Here is a 22764-nt window from a genome sequence, read left to right as displayed (position 1 = left end):
TGCTGCTTTTAGTTTAATTAGATTACATGCTCTAAATGAACAGAAAACACTAATTTTGTAGCTTTTCTTTAGTCACTGCAGGGCACATGTTTACATCATCTGTCCTTTTTTTGTAAACTCTGCTATTCAGGGACAGCTTGAAAACAACTTCCTTACAAGATGCTTTTATTAGACCTTGTAAACACATGACGGCAATTTTACACAATAGCTGCTTTAGTTTGATATTTAATGTATAAATGCCAGCAGCCAAAGAGCAGTAATATCATTTCCTAGCCCCACACAAATATTCCAAAAGTATGGTTACCAAAAAAAGACTAATTAAATAAAAAGATAGTACAGTATGTACAAACATAATACTTCCACATTTGATACTAAAGGTGCAGAATCAAAGTCTCTTGGCTCAGGCCTTGTAAAATCCAGTGTGGCACAAGAAATTAAGGCAAACACAATCACGGTGAGTGTTTCAGGCCTTCAATGTGGCATTCTCAAATGCTGTGACCTCAAACTTGAAACTGGATCTAAAAATCGCTCACTGAACCAACCGGTTGCCTCACACTTGACCAGGATGACCATCTGATAAATATTCTTTTCAGACAGTCACTTAAGTCTGTGCATTCTTGACTATAAATTGTACGTTCTTCTCATTTTGACTTGAAGATGAAATCCCAGTCAAATGGAGCAGAATTCTCCTGAGCCTCTTCATTTTTGGGGATAGCGGGGAAAAGGGACTGCATTTTCTGACGGAATTCCATCAACTGGAATAGGAAAATGATATATCAAATGATAGTTGCGGATTATAGTAAAAATAAAAGAATGACTTTAGGTAGGTACGTACGCTGTGGACGCCTAGGGCCTTCCAAATGGTGAAGCTCAGGAGACCAACTCCACACCAGGCATAAAGGGAACCCCATCCCAATGCCCGCAATGCTAATGACGCACCGCTTTCTGGAACCGCAGCAGTTCCTATCACACCCTGAACACATCAAGTGAAAAAGAAGGTTATTTACTCCAGATCAGATATCTTCTGTTGTATTGTACTAAAGCTTTTTGTTCAGTATGCTTACACTTATATAAGCTACAAATATGTAATATAGCTAAACACCACTTTGGGTCAAATGAAACACCACCCACAACCTTTTTTACTTCTGTAATCTGACACATTACAGGAAAATGTGAGGACGACCTTGATTTGATCAGTCTTTAATTAGATAATGAAAACTGAGAATTAACTGATTCATAACAACATCCAAACAGGAAGTCATTTCAGAGAAAGAACACATTGCTTGGTTTTGAAAAAAGTTTACAAAAACATGTCTTCTTTGCAATGACAGACACTGATAAAATTTTCCCAACCAACCCAGCATTGAAATGTGCATTAAAAAGTAAATGTTAGTACTTGACGTTAAGGGCTTGACGAAAGCCCAATTTGTTCTCAGATACACAGATAGGTGGTATTGGTGTACAAGCATCATATACTGTATGTGTTTTATTATTACATTCAGAAATAATATAAAATACTGGTAAACATTTAAATTTACAAACATTAAAAACACTAAACATACAGTACCTCACAAAAGTGAGTACACCCCTCACATTTCAGCAACCATTTTAGTATATCTTCTCAAGTAACAATACTATAGAAATGAAACGTGGATATATTTTAGGATATATAGTAGTCAACATACAGCCATTATTGTCAAAATTGCTGGCAACCAAAGTGAGTACACCCTAAGTGATAACAGCAGCATATTGTTTAACCATGCAAAGCCACATGTCCTATTCATCATGTTTATGTTTTTGTCTGCTTGACAGGACCATACAAAGTTGTCTATCTTGTATTAGAGCAATTAAAAGTTGGTGCTTCAAGTACAATTCTCTCATACTGACCACTGGATGTTCAACATGTCACCTCATGGCAAAGAACTCTCTGAGGATTTGAGAATTTGAATTGTTGCTCACCACAAAGATGGCCAAGGCTATTAGAGGTTCAGTAACACCCTTAAACCGAGTTACACTACAGTGGTTAAGGTCATACAGAGGTTTTTCAAAATGGGTTCAATTCGGAACATGCCTTGCAAGAGTCGATCAACAAAGTTGAGTACTCATTCTGTGCGTCAGGTGCAGAACCTTACTTCAAAAAACATATGCATGAGTGCTACCAGCATTGCTTTAAAGGTTGCAGAAGTAGAAGGTCAGCTTGTCAGTGCTCAGACCATACGCCGCACACTGCAACAAGTTGGTTTGCACAGGCGTCGTCCCAGAAGGAAGCCTCATCTGAAGCTGGCTCACAAGAAAGCCTGCAAACAGTTTGCTGAAGACAACCTATCCAAGAGCATGAATTACTGGAACCATGTCCTGTGTTCTGATGAGACTAAGATAAACTTGTTTGGCTCAGATGGTGTCCAGCATGTGCAGCTCTGGTCAATTCAATTCATGCCCAGGATGATTAAGGCAGTGCCAGATAACAATGGTGCTAACACAAAATTTTGACACTTTGAACAAGTTCACTTGGGGTGTACTCAAATTTGTTGCCAGCTATTTTGACAATAATGGCTGTATGCCGAGTAATTTTCAGAGGACAGTAAATCTATACTGCTATACAATCTGCACATTGACTACTCTAAAATATATCTAGGTTTTATTTCTGTTGTATTGTCCCTTGAGAAGATAAAATGGTTGCTGAAATGTCAGGGGTGTACTCACTTTTGTGAGATATTGTATTTTAGCTCCACAACATAATTTAAATGTAATTGTATTCAGAACAGTAAAAATATAGTACAAGTATAAAACAAGCATAATATTGTGATTTTAAACAACATGAATTATAAATGCCAAACCTTTTTTTTTTCTTTAAAGTAACGTATTTTTGAATTGCACAAAATAAGCTCAGGAAATACATTAAGGAAGAAAGTAAATAGGGATGATTTAGATTTCATGTTGACTTTAACAACTAAGTAGTTTGTGTACCTAAGTCTCAACCAGATGCAGCCAAAGCTAATGACATTAACTGATTTAATGTAATTTAGTGTTTTTAGTGCTCTGCATATTAGATTTGCTGTTATTAGAGCTTAGCATGTTGCAGCCATCAAGGAACGTGTTCTAGAAACATGTTTTTTTATACAGTTTTTAATTAAACAATAATAAAAATGTGCTAACTAAAAATACTGAAAAAAATAATTATTTATTTATACATTTTGTAATGTAATTTTGTAAAAAATCTGATTGTCTAATAAAAAAAAAAGTAATGCTACATATCCTCAACAAGCTACACATTTTAAGATCTCACCCATGTCCATATACACTGCCCTGAGAGAACAAAACAGGTCTAGTCAAGCGATTTGTCATTAATGGAGCTGGGCAAAACATATGATCCGTCGCGTCACTGACCTCATATTGGATTTAGCCACTTAAAAAGCATTTTTGGCAAGATGTGTTTACTGATGTGAGAGAGTGGTCTAAAAATAGAAATGCAAAAAAAAAAAAAAAACAGACAAAACAAAGAGGCCACTGTTCATCTTTGAGTTTATGTTCAAAACAAGTCGGAAAATGGAATCGATGTCAGCATTCACACAGTGTTTAATTCTTTGAAGTTAGCAGACATGAGCCCACCATGCTCTACCGATTAGATGAATAAACAGAGCTTCCAAGAAAGAAGAAAGATTTCTGTAAGCAGAGGAGCATTATGATGTCACATTTTCAATATATTTTAGAACTAGGACTAATATAACACACTAAATTGGACAGCACAAAAAAAATCATTGTGAATTTCACAAATATTGCTATTGAAATTCGAACCGAGATATGATAAACATCTCTTGTTTTGCTCACATTCAGATCTTACTTTTCTTTGCATTCACATTGCACCTGAAAGTGCATTTTTGCTCCACTTAATTGTGACAAGGCTGCTTTTCATTTCTCATGTCCATTTTTTATTTGCATTATGTAATGTTATTGTTGATGATAATAATAATAAGAACAATGTTGAGTTGACTAAAAAAGAAGTTTATTTTTTTTTATTCTACTTAATTGTGACAGTCACAGTCAGGTTGAATATTTCGAGTTTAATAATAATAATAATAATAATAGGATTTTTATTCCACCTAACTGTCTCAGGGTCACTTTTTTGGAACACTGTTGAGTTAAATATTATAATAATAACAACAACAACAACAACTAGATTAAACTATAGGATTTGAATTATTATGACATTGTCACTTTTCATATACACTTTTTGGAACACTATTTAGTTGAATATTAATTTTGATGATAAAAATAATAATAATAGTAAAAAAATGTTACAACAGCAATATACACTACCAGTCGAATGTTTTTGGACAGTAAAAATTTAAATGTTTTTTAAAGAAGTCTCTTCTGCTCACCAAGCCTGCATTTATGTGATCCAAAGTACAGCAAAAACAGTAACATTTTTAAATATTTTTGACACTGAAGACTGGACTAATGATGCTGAAAATTTAGATTTGATCACAGGAATAAATTACATTTTAAAATATATTCAGATAGAAAGAAAATAAAAAAATACTTTAAACAGTAAAAATATTTCACAATATTACTGCGTTTGCTGTATTTTGGATGAAATAAATGCAGGCTTAGTGAGCAAAAGAGACTTATTTAAAAAACATTAAAAATCTCATGGTCCAAAAACTTTTGACTGGAAGTATATTTCTGTTATAATTTCTTCATTTTCATATGGCATTTAAATCCTAGTTTTTGCAAAACCCCAAAAGAAGACCTTTGATCTCCAGTGTGTAGTTAATGCATGTTAGTAACACATGTTAGTAATATATTGCAGAAAATCTTGATACCTTATTAAACCACTCAGGACTCTTCTTCTTAGCCATGGCAAGGGTGGTACCGAACCCTGCAATCATGCCTGCTGTGGCTACAGTAGTAAGGAAAGCACCACCTGAATAAGAGACAACAAATCGTACAATTAAAAGTACCAGAACTGTAGAATGTAGCTAACATGGACTTAGCCGTCTTCATACATTAAATGACATTTAACATTTATGATGTCGACGGATAATTCATTAAGTTTCCGCGTGGTCATACCAATAGCCGCATATGCTACCAAAATACACCAACCTTTAATCAACTGTGACTTCTTGTCTTCAGCAATGTCATTGACAGTCCCACTCATGCTCGCCTGCTCCACTGACATCTTGAACGGGTCCGACTTACACAGACTTCCGGTGGAAACACGTCGCGGAACCTTTCATATTACAGAGAGAAATTAGTGGAATTGATGTACAGCATTTCACAAGGCATTATAAGCGTGTGTACTGTTATATTCGTACTTTTAACGTGTATTCATAATTGAGAGGATTGCAAGAATGAAATCCATATTAAATTTAAATAATGGCAGAGTAACAATAAGGCGGTAAGAGTTTGTCTTGTGTCGAATATCCGCAGTTCTGTATCTGTATGTATTGTGTTTTATTTTTCATCATAATTGAACAATACATTCAAACTCATAATAAGGCGAAATTTTATGGAACTAGATGTGTGTCGGCAAGAGGAGGACTGAGATTCCGCCGATCAGATCGGCTGTGTTTTAAAACTGAGTTGGCTGACTACTTAGTCAGCATTTTGGGCGTCACAGACTGAGAGAAAGCGCTGGCTACATCTGTAATCTGAATATTCAACAAATGTTTGTTTGTTTGTTTGTTGATACAACATTAGCACAAATAAAGCAAAGCTCGGTCCCTACGCTTACCAAAAATGCTGTCTACACAGACAACTTGTTTAGAGTCTAAAACACACGCACAACACTGCAAAAATGTTGTTTAAGTCGTTTATTTAGTTTTGAAATACGCAGGCAATTCAGTCTTTTGAGACATGCTCAAAAATGTTGTCTACATTGACAGCTCTCTAGGTTTATAACGTACTCAAAACATTTTCTAGATCTGCAGCTCACAGGTTTTTAAGGCACATAACTGAAATGCGGTCTGGATAGATCACTAGGTTTTTAATACAGACTTTCCATACAAACAACTCACTTTGTTTTGTTTTGAGCACACTCGAATATGCTGTCTATATAGATAGCTCGCTATGATTTGAGACGGCGCCGCTGTTTATAGGGTCATCGTGTGCTGTGAGCTCATGCAGTTCACGCGGTGATCTACTCCAGACACATCCTGCGCACAGCGATCCTTCCTCTCTCTCTCTCTCTCTCCTTCATCATCACCGATATAGATGATTAAACACCCTCCTCTTTTTGTTTGCTGTTGTAATATGCTGCGTGTGGCGTCAGAACTAGATTTTTAGCTGCCGATCGTGCAATAAAGACCTTCCAGTGAACGGGATTACGAGGACATCGGAAGGACGTTTTTTAACGTTATATTCCAACTGTTTTGAGTGGATTTGGTTTCATCGGAGCGCTTCTGATCCGCATTAACGGAGTTAAAAGCTTTAAGACGCCAGCAGACAAAGCGACATTTCTGGGCATGATGTCCACATGCTTCTGTGTCCTGGAGCGCATCCTGTTGTGTTGAGGGTAGACATCTGCAATGAAGGAGTTATCCAAACAAACATGTAAACCAAACATGCGGATCTTATTTCGCTCCCATGGTTTCGGATGCAAATATTAGCATTTCTATTGTAATGCAGTTAAAACATTGAAGATTTCAATAAAACATGGAGATAAGAAAATGGTTCCTTGGTTACAGTTCCACGCTTTTCTTTGAGTGGGTTGTGTAATGCCTCCTTCATCAGATCAAAGATGTTTCTTCAAGATCCAACCGTTTCATTCGTTTCTTGAGGACAATTGAATTCTGATCCACTTGTGTTGCTTTAAAGTTTTGTTTTATTGCTGGTGGATAAATGACAGGCAACATGCACCTTGGGGTAGAGGAGCCCATCCGAGAGTGCCAGTACAATCAGATCTGCACACACAACTCCTCACCTATGGACACTCCACACACCAAAAAGAAGAAGATCAAAAGGAAATGGCAGGTTTTCCCTGGCCGAAATAAGTTTTACTGCAACGGTCGGATCATGATGGCAAAGCAGACTGGGGTCTTCTATCTTACCATGGTTCTCATTTTGGTGACCAGTGGCCTCTTCTTTGCCTTTGAGTAAGTACATTGACCCACTGGAGAATTCAGTGTCTCCTATCTACTCCAGACACCTTCAAAAAATGTTTTTTTTTTTTTTGGCCATACACTCTTAAAAATAAAGGTGCTTTAAAAGGTTCTTCACAGCGATGCCATAGTAGAACCATTTTTGGTTCCACAATGAACCGTTCAGTCAAAGGTTCTTTAAAGAACCATCTCTTTCTTACCTTTTTATAATCTGAAGCTTTTTGTGAAACAGAAAGCATCTTCAGATGTTAAAGGTTCTTTATGGAACCATTTAGACAAAAAAAAGTTCTTCTATGGCACTGTGAAGCACATTTATTTTTAAGATTGTATACACTCCTAAAAATAATGGTTCTTTATTGCCATTTATGGGATCACAAAGAACCTTTACCACACGTGGAACCTTTGCATTGCACAAAAGGTTCTTTATAGTGGAAAAAGGTTATTAAAAGTTCTTCACACTTTCTTGAGGAAGCTGTGAAGATGAGAAGATACCTAGTATTCTTTGAAGCACCTCAGAGCATAATGTCATGGTATGAATACAGAAATCATTCAATACCACTATCAACTGATAGTCACTGTACACACTACAGTACTGTTTTGTGTTTGAAGTGGTCATTATAATTACTGATGATAAAGTCTAAAAATGGATAGGTAGTGCTTTCAAAATGTCATGGTGTCCATCCCACATTCTTGATCGAACTATACATTAATGGTATAAACATGCAGTCAAGCTAAAAAAAGATGCAGTTTTTATCTAGGAGACCATAACTAGCTTTGAAAAGTCTGTGTAGGTCCCTCCTTTTGAAATTTCCCAATTACTCTTGATAAAGAGTTGCCGTGTTCTGTGCTTCATTTATACCTGGGCATTTAAGCCGCAATTGAATGTGGTCTGGGATCCTGAAGTGCGGTTCCACTCAAGCCAGTGTAGTAATTTAGACCCTCTCACTAACACTGAAGGACATTTACAAGTGGTAAATCTGGTGTAATAGAATTACTTCAGGCCACGTAACTTCCAACACACTGCAGCTGTAAGGAACTCCTTGTGTTTGTAGGTCAGGTGAAGTTTAACTAACCCAGAGTCGAAACTATTGACGTATAACATTTGGATTCCGGACATTTCCGAAGATCTTCAGACAAGAGAGCCTTGTGTGTGGGTTTTTTTAGGGGTTACAGTTAAAACGCATATCAGGTGGTACGAAAACTCGAGGCTCTGCATTACTCGAAGCATGTTTGCCTGTAAGCCTCCGCTGGTTGTTAAAGAATCTCTCAGTGTGATCCTGAGGCGGCTGCTTTGGATAAGAGACGTGTGGAGCACAGATTTTCCAGTGTCCCATCCCCCATCACCAAGCCCCATACATTCCATACCACAACTTCCAAAACATAGACGTGGTGCGGTCCTGTTTCCATGGCGACGGTTTCCCTTTCCCGATCTTTGTGTGCTTTCGGAACAGCCTGTGTCTCCTAGGAAACAACATGATGACCCAGCCCACAGTTGTATTTTTCTTTGCTCAAGGCTTAGTCTTGTCATGCTTTTTGAAACGATTAGAAAGTCATTACAGAGGTTTTGTGATCCATTAAACACAGATAGCTGAAACCACAGACGGAAACACATTAGCCGTGCTGGTGAAAGGCAGTTGGTTTGTTGCGCAGTTCAGCACAAAATGTTTACTCGTAAATCATTTTAAGCAGAAAATAATGGTTGGATTGAATACAAAACACCCTTTTGCATGCAATCAGCTTGGGTATCATAGGCAGGAATAAAAACAGGAAATGGTTCAAGCAACAAGACTAACTGGAATGGAAGCAGTATGCAGAGTTTAAACAGTACTTTGTGGATAGTTACATCATGTCTCTTTTGGTATCCCTGCACAAAATGCATCATATAATTATCATGTTTACCAGCTTAACATGGTCATGAAGTTGAAATACATTAAGATGTCCACATTAAAGTAAAGTGTCTACTTTTAAGGTTTCAAATAAGTTTTTGGAAAATAAAATGTCAAAACTTGGTTGAAATAATGTTCTGTTCTCATTCAGTCTAACACAATATTTATAAATTGAAACAACATGCTTATTCTGACTACATATTAAAATATATAAAAGAATACAGGAGCATATTACATTTTATTGTGTTTTAAATGAGTAAAAAATATTTCTTACTGATAAATAGGTAAAACCTAGGATAGTAGCACATTTTAAAAATGTAGAATTACAACTAAATATTCTTTGGGGTGAAAGTAATTCGTCTTTTAATATGTCAAATATTAATATGTTTAAATTTTGTTGTAAATATGCCTGACAAGATTGTTACACTGAATGACATTTTAGTGGGTGTCTTCTGTAAATTAGGGAAAATGTAGATGTAGAAAAACAACAATTTAAAGTGGTATTACACTTATTGTTTTTATGCTTAAACCCTTTATCGTCTTTGACCCACAAATAACTTGTACATAACTTGTTTCAAATTACAGCTGGTAAATGATTTTAATACTACTAGGCTTATATGTAACAAGTTGAAAAGATTTTTTTGAAAGGATATACTTTTATTCAGCATTTTTTTTTTAAATGCTGTTCTTTTAAACTTTGTTTTCATCAAATAGTCCTGAAAATATCCACACAAAAATATTAAGCAGTTTCTTGTTGTGTATTAGAGTGATTTCTGAGAGATCATGTGACACTGAACACTGGAGTATTGATGCTGGGAATTCAGCTTAGCATCACATGAATAAATTAAATTTTAATCAAATGTATTCAAATATAAAATGCTTATTTAAAATTGTAATAATATTTAACAATATTACTGTTTTTATCTGTATCAAGCAAATGCAGCTTTGCTAAGCATAATCATATTTATTTAAATAAATAAATAATTACCTGCTTACTTGCCAACTTTTGAACAGTAATGCATAATGTTCTAGTCTTGTGGCTATAGTTCTGAACAAAGTTTTTTTTCTTTATCCCAGTGTAATGGTTTGTTCCATTGTCAATAGTAATAGAAGTGGTAATCAATATCACAAATGCTGTCCATTGTTTATATTGAGCCTGAACATTTTTTTTTAAAGAGAAATAATATTATGTAATCCTCTGAACATTTGTCTCTTGATAAACAGACAGATAATAATACAAACTATGGAATGGGATTGATAAATCTGTTTTGAGTATCTTGACAACTCTATATCCAGTAGCACTGTTTCTGCAGTCTTTAGACTTTTGAATTTAGAAACCTTAATTTTCATTTACAAAATGTGACTTGATAATAGACTGCAACTCTCGCAATGGTGAAAGTCCTTGTGTGTCAGGACAGCGACCCTGTAACCTCTCAGTCTGTCATAACAACCTCAAAATTGTTCCTTGGAGACCACTTCACAAGGAATCTTTAGAGCTGTAAAGCTGACAATGACATTAGAAGCAGTGGTAAACACAATATAGCATTCTTAAAAGGTCCCTTAGGGGATTGCTATTTTAACATGCTATAGTCGATAGCATCTGACCATTTTGGCTAATTCAATTGCTCTGCCTAGTTGTGCTTAGCCAATTTAGCAGCCATCAGATTGCAGTGCAGACCATTTTTACATGTTTATATCTTGGAGTCTAAATACCATTAGATATTATGGCAGGCAGATTTTGGGCCTGGTAACACAGACCATTTGCTTATGCTTTGAAACAGATGGTGGTACATTTTGCTAACTTCTGAGTGTACAAAAAAGCTGCTCTGGATTAATTTTGTAATATTTTTATTCCAAATCCTCTCAAAAAGATTTAGATTATTATCATATAGCTTATTCATTGGTGATATCCACACTGTGTTTTTTTTTTTATCACTCCTGTGTTTGATATCAAGCTGACTGTCACTTTGGATAAAAGTGTCTGCTAAATGCATAAATGTAAAATTGTTGTCTATTATTTATTATTTAACAGATGGGTAACTGTTTATTTTATAGTGACATAGTGACACATGTACTTACTAGTAATAATAGTAAATTATGCATAATTACAAGTAACTAGCCCTAAACCTAACCCTAACCTTAACCCCCAAATAATTACATATGGTTAATTAATGGGATTGTATTGAATTTGTGGCATATTTTTGATGATTTTATGGCATTTTGCCCCAAGCCCCCGTTACTCAGTACTTATTTTTGTAATCACACTATAAAAACATCACCTTAAAATAAAGCGTGGCCAACAGATGTTCTTGTCCACAGCAGCCAGCACTATTAAAATAACTGTACACATCAGAAACTATATTTCTAGCTGAAGGATGCATTTGCTTAATAGAGTAAAATTATGATTAGAGCTAAACTGATATATTGGAGTAATGAGAGTAATGAATCAGCCCATGATTGGCCAGATTTGGATGACCAGTATTGGCAAAGATTTTCTTTGTATTAGATCCAGAATCTACCAACAGCCGTTTAAATTAACAATACACAATATCTGTTTCAAATACTTTTTCAGAAAATATTCTGGAAGTTTAAACTTTTTCACATATGTTGGCCATATGTGAGCTATTTGTAGGCTGACTTTGCTCTAAAACTCTCCTGACTAACTGACACTGACAACGATGTCCACAATATATCACCTTATTGCAAACGAAAGTATTTATTACATTGTAATAACAAAGTTATAATGTTGTTACGTAGCAGACTGCCTGTAAATGCTTTAGCTTTTTGCTACAGCCATTAAAAAGAGGTCTTGACAGTTTTGCATGGTCATGGGAGTGTGTTTGTTTTGGTCCCCTCATATCTCATGTATTTACTACTGCTATGATTTATAAGCAACACTACTTGACCTTCACAGCCAGTTTTTCCATTCCCTCTTTTCCAGCTGCCCATTCCTGGCATCGAACCTGACCCCTGCCATTCCGGCCATCGGAGGAGTGCTGTTTGTCTTTGTGATGGGAATGCTGCTCCGGGCGAGCTTCAGCGACCCGGGCGTCCTGCCCAGGGCCACACCAGAGGAAGCGGCCGACATTGAGAGGCAGATAGGTGGGAGGAAATGGCAAGATGATCGCTCTTCCTGTCTGTCTTTCCTCGTTGTGTTCTTTTCACATTGAGCTGAATTTGTAGGCTCCGGTTGCAGGTCTGTGCAATGCTCTACAGAGAATTCTCAGAGTAAAAGGAGACAGAACATTTGATGTTATTCTCTCTTCTCGTTTGACATGAATAATGCATGCTCTCTCTCAGGTTTGCTGTCAGCCTAGAGTAATATAAAATCTGCTGAAATATTCATCCCTAGCAAAGATTCACGGTCTCTCAGAGTATTTGTTCATGTTATTCAGTCTGATAGTTTAATCAGTCATGAGTTAATGGTTGTTCATAAGTTGGTTTGAGTATTATTAAAGGGCCAGCTAGGACCGCACCGGAAGATTTAACGGCAATTTCTTACTACATTCAGAATTTAACGGTGAAATCACTGCAGGCCAAGCCATTTTATGCCATAACACAACAAATTAGTGGACATTTTCCACACTGCAGGTTGATTTAATTCGCTTGCATATGTATTTGATGGTTATAATTGAATGGAGTCATTGCTATAATGAGTTTGCTGGTCTCTCATTGAGACAGAATGTAGTGGACTCCAGTGGTGAGAAATTGAAATCACTGGTGCTGAGCCAGGAAGTGCACTTTAGCTCAGGTTTGTCAGCTCGGGATTTGGAGTTATGTGTCCCTGCTGTTCGTATGAATAATATAGTAGCAAGTAAACACTGCTGTAAGGCCCAGCGGAGCTGTGTGCTGCTTAGAAGATTCATAGTGTGTTGAGGGTCACATAAGATGTGAGCCCATTAAAGTAATAGTTTACTTAAAAATGAAAAGTCTGTCATAATTTACCCTTACCCTCATTCTTAAAGGAGAAGTTCACTTCCAGAACAAAAAGCTACAGATAATTTACTCACACCCTTGTCATCCAAGATGTTTATGTCTTTCTTTCTTCAGTCGTAAAGAAATTGTTTTTTGAGGAGAACATTTCAGGATTTTTCTCCATATAGACGTTTTTCCTGAACACGGAAGTAAGTCCGACTCGTAACTGAAAGAATGCTTTGCATTTCCGGTCTGCATTGTTTCTAGTCAAATTAGGGTATATTCCGAGCTAATAAACTAATGTTAAACCTATTAAAATGTTTTTAAAAAGCACATGGCTCCATAGCGCCATCACTTGGCAATGTCGCAATGACCGTCATTTGTCAGTGCCTCACTTTAATGAGTGTGTAGATGACACGAAGCAGCGGACGTTAGACATTAAAAACAGATGGACGCTATTTGAATGGGTTCCTATGGAAACCGGAGCAGAAAAGCATTCAATCTGACGTTAGAATTCGTAATGGCGGTGCTCATCGTTTACTCAGGAAAAAGGTCTATAGTAGACTTCTACGGTGCTCTCGAGTTGGAAATTATAAAATGCAGTTTAAATGCAGCTTTAAAGGGCTCTAAACGATTTTAGTGAAATGATCGGTTATTTTCTAAAGAAAATGGACAATTAAATACTTTTTAACCCCAAATGCTTGTCTTATCTAGCTCTGCATGTACATGTATTCTGGTTCAAGACTGTTAGGTAGGTCGAAAAACTCCCTTCTCATTTTCTCCTCCAACTTCAAAATTGCCCTACATCACAGCAGAAGTACCGACCCAGTGTTGACATGGTGTACATAGCGATTTTTGATTTTGAGCTGTCTTGAACCAGAATACACAGAGTGCATGCAGAGCTAGACAAGATGAGCATTTGAGGTTTAAAAAGTATATAAATTGTAATTTCATTTAGAAAATAACTGATCGTTTCGCTAGCGAAGACTGTTCTTCCTCGGCTGGGATCATTTAGAGCCCTTTGAAACTGCATTTAAACTGCATTTTGGAAGATCAAACTCACGGGCATCATAGAAGTCCACTCTATGGAGAGAAATCCTAAAATGTTTTCCTCAAAAAAACATAATTTCTATATGACTGAAGAAAGAAAGACATGAACATCTTGGATGACAAGTGGATGAGTAAATTATCTGTAAATTTTTGTACTGGATGTGAACTTCTCTTTTAAGACCCAAGTGACTTTGTTCTGTGGAACACAAAAGGGAAGTTCTGTCAAGGGAATGTCTGTCAAGCTCCAATATGATAATAAAAGCAACATAAAATTAGTCATTATGTAAATTGTGCAAGTCATATAATGAAATTTAAGTTATTCACTGATTATCTTCCTCCTTGCCAAAGCTCTGAAATAGACTACAAAACTTGACATCACTGAGGCCAAATTTCATTGGTTTTTGTGTACCTTGTGAATATTGCTGTCAATCGTGCATTTACTACTGGGTCATTCCATGTCAAATCAACCAAATTTCAAAAACCTCCATGGCTCAAATTTTTGATTTTGCTAATATTTCTTTTTTTGAGAAAAGATAGACATATACCCCCGGTTTCACAGACAAGGCTTAAGCCTAGTCCTAGACTAAAATGTAAGTCTGAGCTGTTTCAACTGAAATAAAATTGCACTGATTGATCTTAAAATATGTCAGTGCCTTTGTTTTGTCTCAAGATGCACACCAGTAATGTTTTTTTCTAAGCATGTTTGTAAAAATTGCTTAAATGTCCTAATTGAACTATGGCCTAACCCTGGCTTAGTCTAAGCCCTGTCTGTGAAACCGGACCATAGTGATGAAAGCCAAAATATTAAAATATCATTATTGAATATTTGCTGAGTAATCCACTATTTTGTAGAGGGAGGTCAAATGGTAATTTTCACCTGAGATTGAGAGTCAAGTTACGGGGGGTAATAATGACTTCAGAAAGATGGCAGCATCATAATGTTAATTTTACACAGAGATTGGTAGCTTTATTAGTAAAATCTGTTGACTTTAGCAATCTTGATTCATTATGTGCTAATAGTGACCATTCGAAATGGGGAAACGTCATATTTTGTTTTTCTCCAAAGTTTGCATGCCTGTAACTCAAGAAGTATTGAAAAAAATATGATGATACTTTTCTTTTAAAGAGGAATAACTTAAGAAGTGTTAAAGATACTGCAATATGATTTTAGATACTAAAATATATAAAAATTTCTTTTGGAATCTAATTTAAGGCCCTACATCATGCACTCTCAGAGATATAGTAATCCTAATGAGGCCCCATGTCAGATTGTTGGACATTACTCATTTTCAGCGGTCGAAAGTCAAATGTCACTTTGTATACAGCTGATACTTATTTATTTTTAAAGAACAATGTCTGAAGAAGAAATAATGTTCAAATTAGAATTGTGTCTTGTTTCCGAAACAATTCAAAACAAATGCATAGAACATACCTGTCTGAGTCTCATAAATATTAATTTTCCCAAATTTGTTTGCATGTAGCTTAAGTAGTATTTGAGTAGTATTAGTTATCTTAGTAAAATTTTAGAATTTTTGCAATCTTCATTTTTAAGGCCCTGTACGGTTTAATCCCAGAGATATCGAGATCTCAGTGCAGCTCCAAATTAAATATCCTACCCATTTTCAATGGTCAAATACCAAATGTAGTTTTGTGTTTATATTCATTACTGTTTACAATGATATAATAACAGTAACCGAGGGATTAGGATTATACAGCGTGACACATCAAATTATGAATGACCAGGATTAATTGTTAACTCTAGGTAAAGTATGAACAGTGTGAAATGTAAAATAAGATTACCTAGGATCCCATTTTCCTAGGGTTCAGAATTACCCAGTGTTAATTATTTCAAGTGTGAGAGATGTTAAATGTTTGAGGTACTATCATCTGCCAAATGTGCCCTTTAGCAGTAGATACTTCTTGATCTATGACTATGCTTCATATTTTAATTCTAATTTCAACATTATTTCTTCTTCAGGCATTGTTCTTTATCATTTGTTCATTGACCAACATTTGGTTTTTGACCACTGAAAATAGGTAATATTCAACAATCTGGACCCCATATCTCTGGGACTCAATGATGTAGGGCCTTGAAAATTAAGATTCCAAATGAAAAGTTTATTAAGAACTAGAATCTAAAATCATATTGCAATATCTTTAATACTTCTTGAGTTATTGGCACACTAACTTTGGAAAAAGAATATTTATAGCATCCAGACAGGTATTTAATGCAGTTGTCTCAACAGAAGGAAACAAGATACATCTCTAGTTTTAACACTATTTGTTCTTCAGACATTTCTCTTTAAAAATAAGGATGCCAAAAGGAAAGTTTGTTAAGACCCAATATCTAAAAGGGCATTAAGATATCTTTAATACTTCTTGAGTTACAGGCATGCAAACTTTGGTGAAAAACTTGAAAAGCGCTGTTTCCCCATTTTGAATGGTCACCATTAGCACATAACGCAACAAAGATTGCTAATGTCAAGAGAAATTATTCAACCCCCTTGATCTGCAAGACATTTTGCTGCGGAGAACAACATTTTGTTAAAACAATTCAAGGGCATCAGTACACTATTAGAGAAAGTTTATTAATACACATTTGAGTAATTCTGAGAATGTAAGTTTATGAATAATGAAAAAAACAAAAATAAATCTGGCTCTAAAAATTCATGTTCAACCCCCAAAAGTCTAATTTGGTGTAGAGTCTTTTATTCTTTAAAACCACCAATAATTGCTTTTTGAAGGTGCTTCAGTCACCACTCTACTGCAATCTTGGCCTATTCCTCACCTGAAAAAGCTTTCAGATCACAGCACTTTTTCAAATTCATCCAAATATTTTCAATGAGAATTGAGAATTGCACCAAAATGGCCTGATACTTCAAAGACTCCATGATGTCCTTCATACAGTCATGATTTCCACCTCCTGCTACAGTAAAACATCCCTATAACAGGACTGGTTCACCTCAGTGTTTGACTATGAAGATAATGTTCTTCTACTCATAAGTTTTGCCTTTTTTGCACCAGACATACCACTGATCCACGGGTCCAAAAAGTTCCAGTTTGGTCACATCATTCCATAAAACAGTGGTTCTCAGCTCCAGTTCTCCGGACCCACTGTTCTGCAAATTTTTTATGTCTCTCTCATTTAATGCACCTGATTCAGATCATCAGTTTGTTAAGAGAAAGATCTATGAACTGAACTAAGTGTGCCAGATTCTGAAACATACAAAATGTGCAGAGCAGTGGAGTTGAGAACTACTGCCATAAAACATTCTTCCAGAACTCCACCGATCTATCTAAATGAATTTTAATGAAATGAAGTTGGCCCTTTTGTTCTTCTTGGTCAAGAGTGGTATTCAGCAAGATTACCCAGCATGAAAGCCATGATTGTCTTGTCTGTGTTCATCTTGTATGCTGCTTGAAATGTTTTTCCACTTTTCATTGGGTCATCTTAAAAGTCTTTGGCTATACATTGCAGGTTTTTCCTCAGGTGTTCTGATCAAACATTTTATGATATTGTGCTTTTTTTTCAAGGTTTTCTGGTACAACACATTTTAAGACAAGGAATACGGCTGCCAGCCATGTCTCTTAGAGACTTTTAATGTCTTGGAAATCTTCCTATAACCTTAGACTTTCTAAAGTAATAAAATAATTTCTTCTCTATAGCTTTTGTGATAGCTCTGTTGAGTTGACTTTGTCATATTAGCTACTTAAACTTCAGCACATGCATGGGCTAACTATATGTATGTGTAACAGCTCAAGCTCATTCTGCTTTCTAAAAGAGTTTCTAAAGGTTTAATTGTGTTTTAAGACAATTTTGTTCCCCACCATACAAATAAGTGACTAAAAAACAGCAATGTTGAATAGGGGTTGAATAATTATGACATAGCTCTGTCAATAAAAAATCCTAAAACTCAAAAACATTGTTATATATTGACATTATCACTTTTAATATGCCAGCAATCTGTTATAGATGCAAGTCCTGGATCTTCAGAAAAATTTGTATTTGTAAAGTACTGCAGTCTCTGGGGGTTTGAATAATTTTATATATATAAGGAATATTCTAATGCTTTACTATAAATGCCATTTTTGTTTTTACAAACTGCAGGACAAGTCAAAATTACTTTCTGTAGTAAGAAACACAGATCTTTATGTAGACAGAACATAAAAGAGATTTCCTCTTTCATCTTTTTTTTTTCACATTTTCTGCAAGATTGGATGTTTGAATCCGTCTGTTCTGGTTTCATAGATGCAACCAACGGCCCGAGCGGCCCAGGCTACAGACCACCACCGCGAACCAGAGAGGTGGTCATTAACGGTCAAACAGTCAAGCTAAAATACTGTTTTACCTGCAAGATCTTCAGGCCGCCGCGGGCCTCACACTGCAGCCTGTGTGACAACTGCGTGGGTAAGCGTCTGTGTATACTGTATGTGTCTGCAAATATGTTTATATAATAGTCAGCATCATGTAAAGAAGAGCTAACATATGATTTTTTCTGGCTGCGTGTTTCTCCTCAGAGAGATTTGATCATCACTGCCCGTGGGTGGGCAACTGCGTAGGGAGGAGGAACTATCGCTTCTTCTACCTGTTCATCCTCTCACTCTCCTTCCTCACCATCTTCATCTTCGCCTTCGTCATCACGCACGTAATACTGAGTAAGAGTGCCGACCGCCTACTTTCTTATATAACTTCACCCTTCAGTCCCAAAACACATGACAGATCTTATCGTACCTTGTCTCATTTAACAGTATTCAGCAAAACAATTTAGGATTGTAATAGAAATAGCTTTTGATTACACTAGATTATATGAAGATTACCACTTCCTCTTGCGCATTCGTACAGTCTGTTGTCAACAATCGCACACCCCAGATTTGCTATATATTATATTCTGGTAAAATAGAATGTAATATGTATCTACATTTATATTTTGTCTCTATATAGTTATAATATAGTTCGATAATTTGAATTATTGATTTGGCATAGTGACAAGCCTAATTACTATTTCGTGATAGTACAGTTAGGTGATGGATATAAATTTTACAATTTTTGATCATATCGCAAAGGCTTCTGCTTGTTTTATATAACCTGCAATGATTTTTGTCTTCTTACTGCAACTAAGCAAAATGAAGCTCATTTACATAATCAAATATAATGATTACTTCTCGAAATAGCCTTTAAAGGACAAAATCCCATGTAGCAGTTATATTCAGTGTTGGTGGTGACGCATTACAAGTAATGTGAGTTATGTAATCAGATTACTGTTCCAATTAACTAGTAAAGTAATGCATTGCTTTTAAATCGACTCATAGTTACTTTTTTTAAATCACTTTGTTTTCCCATTTATTGACTGATAGTTCTCCTGTACCCATGTTGAGAGAAGTCGGGAGTTAGTGAAAAGGCGTTGTGTACGCTGTGTAAACATTAGTGTTGGGCACGTTACTTTAAAAAGTAATTAGTTATAGTTACTAGTTACTTCTCACAAATAGTAACTGAGTTAGTAACTGAAATACATCATTATCAAAGTAACAAATTACCAGGAAAGTAACTATTGTGTTACTTAAAAAAAAAAGTTTAATATGTCAGATAATTTGGATGCCCCCAATATTAAATATGTTAAATGAATAAAACATAATCTACACTATTTTAATGTTGCTGTGGGACAATGTGAGAGACACCTTCCAGGGGCTAAATATCACATTACTGGGGTTGCTTCAACCTGTGGACTTGGAAAAACATCCCGCGGCAGCACTGTTAATCCCTCTGGGGTCGAAGCCTTGTTTTTTTCTTGATGACCGCAAAAAAAGAAATACACCTCATTTTTGATCATGCGGATAAGAGGTATTATTTTAAACTGCAAAGGGTCTACTTTCGTTTGTATATAGTTATAATAACAACAAAACAATGTGCTTTTGTAAAATAAAGAAAATAGACTGTGCGCTCTCTGCCGTCACAGCCTCTGTCACCTTTCTTCACAGACACGCAAATCTCAGCGAATATCTGCCTCACAGACGTGAGAAATATATGTGTAGAAAGCTTGAAATGTTTACTTTAAATGAAGTAAGTCTCGTCTAAAACAAATTTTCTCTGATAAAGGAATCTCCGCTTTTCAAATGTTCAGATGTTTTAAACACCCACGTGAGACGGATATCACCTCCGTAAATAAACGTGAACATTCATCAAGTTCATGTCGCCTACTTTTTGTTTATGGAAGAAGACACGCTGAGAGGAATAAGCCAGAATTTACCTCTGAAAAAGAACGCAACACGATGCAAAGCGCAGCTTCCTATGGCTAGAGAGAGCCTACTCGGAAGAAAAACGCTTCATTGAGCTCAATTAATAATGCTGCATTTTGTAACGATAACACAGCTGTAATGGGGATACAGTAATTAATTTGATTACTCGTTACTGAAAAAAGTAATGCCAAAAAGTAACGCAAAAGTAACATAACGCAAATTTCTTTTCTTAGGGAGTAATGCATTGTAATGCATTACTTTTAAAAGTAACTTTCCCCCAACACTGGTAATATTCAGTTTGTTTCTCTTACAAACCGTTTTAGAAAAATATTTTCGGTGAGTATTTGCACCGAAATGCCGCTTTAAGACCTAGTACTGGTTCTTCATCACTGTAATGTATGGTTCAGCTTCCCACCATCGATTGGCTCCTCCTCTCTGCTGTTGACTGGCAGGAGGAAACCATGAGGATGCTGACAAAGCAGTTTCCTCCCTGGGCGAAGTGATGGAGAGGCTGTAAGCCTGAGCTCAGCGCTGTTTACTGCACCGAACTGATCAATCGGGCCGTGAGGGCAGGGGCACTCTGGGGTTGCTGTAGTGACAAATGGCTCCTGTAAGATGTTTATTGGACAGGGCACACTCAGTGCGGCTTTATTTACCCACGAATCTCTCCTCAGATGCCCTCCGGAAACCATTAGCATTAAACACAGTGGCTGACTTTGAAGCAGTCCAGAAGGTGATTGCATTGAGAGTGTCAGGACAGTGGCTAAGGAATTGGTGTGCCATGGGACAGTGATGGCATCAAATTGTAATATCACTGTGCTTTCAAAATAGCATGATACTGAATGATTTTTTAATGTACTTACAAATACTTAATAATTAAAGTCCATATAGTGTGGTACTCCAAGATAGTTTATAATGCTATGGTATTACATCATGGTAGTAAAAAAACATGGAAAATGCTGTTACAAAAATAACTTATTTTAAAAGGACAAACATAAGTGCACTGAATAATTAATTACGTGGTTTAAGTGCATTGCCGAATGCACTGACAAGCATCTAAACTAAAATATACTTTGATGTAATTTCTGTTGAGTAAGTATGTCATGCATTAAAATAGATTTGTAATTACATATTTATAACAATGAAGTTGCAATTCAATACATTGGCTATATAAACTGAATAACACTAGTTAAAATTATAATCATGTACTTTACACAGAAGTATCAAATTAAGTGTACTTAATAAATAAAATGATTATTAAACAATGATAATTGGACATTATTACGAAGTGTACATAGGTGTGTTAAGAAAGATAGTAATGAAAGTGAGGTACTCTCTGTAAGTACACTTAAGTGGTCTTTTATTTAGTTACTATTATGTTGCAAGTACATTTGTTTTTAATATAGTTTTAAGATTTGTAGTATACTACAAGTGCACATTTAGTTTAACTAAGCAGATTTTTTTTTACAAGGGCAAACACTGATGCTAATGCATTGCAAGCATGACATGTACACATTTAATGTGCGTTTTTGTATGTCAGTGACACACTCCAGTAATCAAGGGGGTGATAGAGTTACCTTAATATCTATGCCATTAAACTAGATGCACTATGATTCAGGTAGCCAGCTATAAACATCCTGACAGTAACTTTAACTTAAAGAGAACTTAAGAATCTAAAAGTTGAACAAGCAAGTTACATAAACTGTTTGTTACGTAAACTCTGTGGTCCACTTGTATGAATAAGACATTTGAAAGTTTGCGCAGAAAGTTTTATGTTTTTTTTTGTTTTGTTTTTTTGGTCTATTTAATTCTGTAACCTACACAATCACTAGCAAATAATAGAGTCAAGACTTTAAAATCTGTACAATTGTCACACTGGTTTCATAAACAGAACATTGTAAAGTATGTGGGAGAAAGCATTATTATGGAATTCCCAATTCCACATTCGGCAGCACAGTCTAGAGAGGTCATCATCTGGATCTTGACCTTTCCAACAGTGGATGCTCTGCTTCTGGTATTAATATCGTCTTGGGTGATCTGATCATAAGTGGTCAGCTGAAACAGATCGGCATTTATGCTTGGTAATAACGTGTCTCAACAACGTGCTTGAGGAAAGGATCTCTGAATATGTGCCTACATATATTGCTTAAAACATTTGTGTGTTGCTGCATGTTAAAAATGTAAAAAAGCAACAAAACCCACTTGAAAAGTGCTTCTGCTCCCAAACGGCAGTGATTCACAGTTGTTCAAGATTAACCAAGATGCATTAGCATTAAACTACAGATGTAACATAGACATGCGTTTCTGACAACCTACTTGTGGTTTGAGCGATTGGATCACAAAATTACATCAAATCACCTTATATAAATGTTAATACCATCCCTTGTGAAAAAAACATTTGTGCTTTATTGCATTTATTGTGCAATTGTAGTGTACTTCAAATCTAAAAAGAATATTTTAAAAAAGTGTGTGTGTGTGTGTGTGTGTGTGTGTGTGTGTCACAGTAGGGGACTCGGGAGACAGACGTTCAGATCCAAATGCAGGCTTTATTTAGAAGGCGTGGTAAACAGACAGGGTCA

The 22764-nt window shown here is 35.9% G+C and overlaps 2 protein-coding genes across 2 annotated transcripts in view; one reads left to right on the top strand and one right to left on the bottom strand.

Moving 5' to 3' along the window:
- Nucleotides 1-148: 148 nt before the first annotated feature.
- tmem242 (transmembrane protein 242) lies at nt 149-5212 on the bottom strand. The gene is made up of 4 exons (XM_073817153.1): nt 5104-5212; nt 4824-4924; nt 836-973; nt 149-755 (listed from the first exon to the last, which is right to left on the bottom strand). The coding sequence occupies exons 1-4, from the start codon at nt 5177-5179 to the stop codon at nt 642-644; spliced, it is 429 nt and encodes a 142-aa protein (XP_073673254.1). The 5' UTR covers nt 5180-5212; the 3' UTR covers nt 149-641.
- Nucleotides 5213-6027: 815 nt separating this feature from the next.
- The window catches only part of zdhhc14 (zDHHC palmitoyltransferase 14), a 36834-nt gene continuing 20097 nt past the window's right edge, over nt 6028-22764 (top strand). The window contains exons 1-4 of the mRNA XM_073852713.1: nt 6028-7094; nt 11928-12088; nt 18201-18359; nt 18470-18607. Of these exons, the coding sequence (XP_073708814.1) occupies nt 6841-7094; nt 11928-12088; nt 18201-18359; nt 18470-18607 (712 nt within the window). The 5' untranslated portion in view covers nt 6028-6840. The remainder of the gene's footprint in view (nt 7095-11927; nt 12089-18200; nt 18360-18469; nt 18608-22764) is intronic.

Source organism: Garra rufa, chromosome 13, assembly GCF_049309525.1.
Source record: "Garra rufa chromosome 13, GarRuf1.0, whole genome shotgun sequence".
In the NCBI taxonomy this organism is placed as follows: domain Eukaryota; kingdom Metazoa; phylum Chordata; class Actinopteri; order Cypriniformes; family Cyprinidae; genus Garra; species Garra rufa.
Note: the sequence above shows the minus strand (reverse complement) of the source record. Positions and strands in the feature narration are given on the sequence as shown.

What these genes read in the sequence shown, in the direction of transcription:
- tmem242 (XM_073817153.1), bottom strand. Translation starts at nt 5,179, where the DNA reads ATGTCAGTGGAGCAGGCGAGCATGAGTGGGACTGTCAATGACATTGCT. An exon ending in GTCCTGAGTGGTTTAATAAG is followed by an intron (nt 974 to 4,823) that starts GTATCAAGATTT and finishes TGATGTGTTCAG; the next exon opens with GGTGTGATAGGAACTGCTGC. An exon ending in AGGCCCTAGGCGTCCACAGC is followed by an intron (nt 756 to 835) that starts GTACGTACCTAC and finishes TTCCTATTCCAG; the next exon opens with TTGATGGAATTCCGTCAGAA.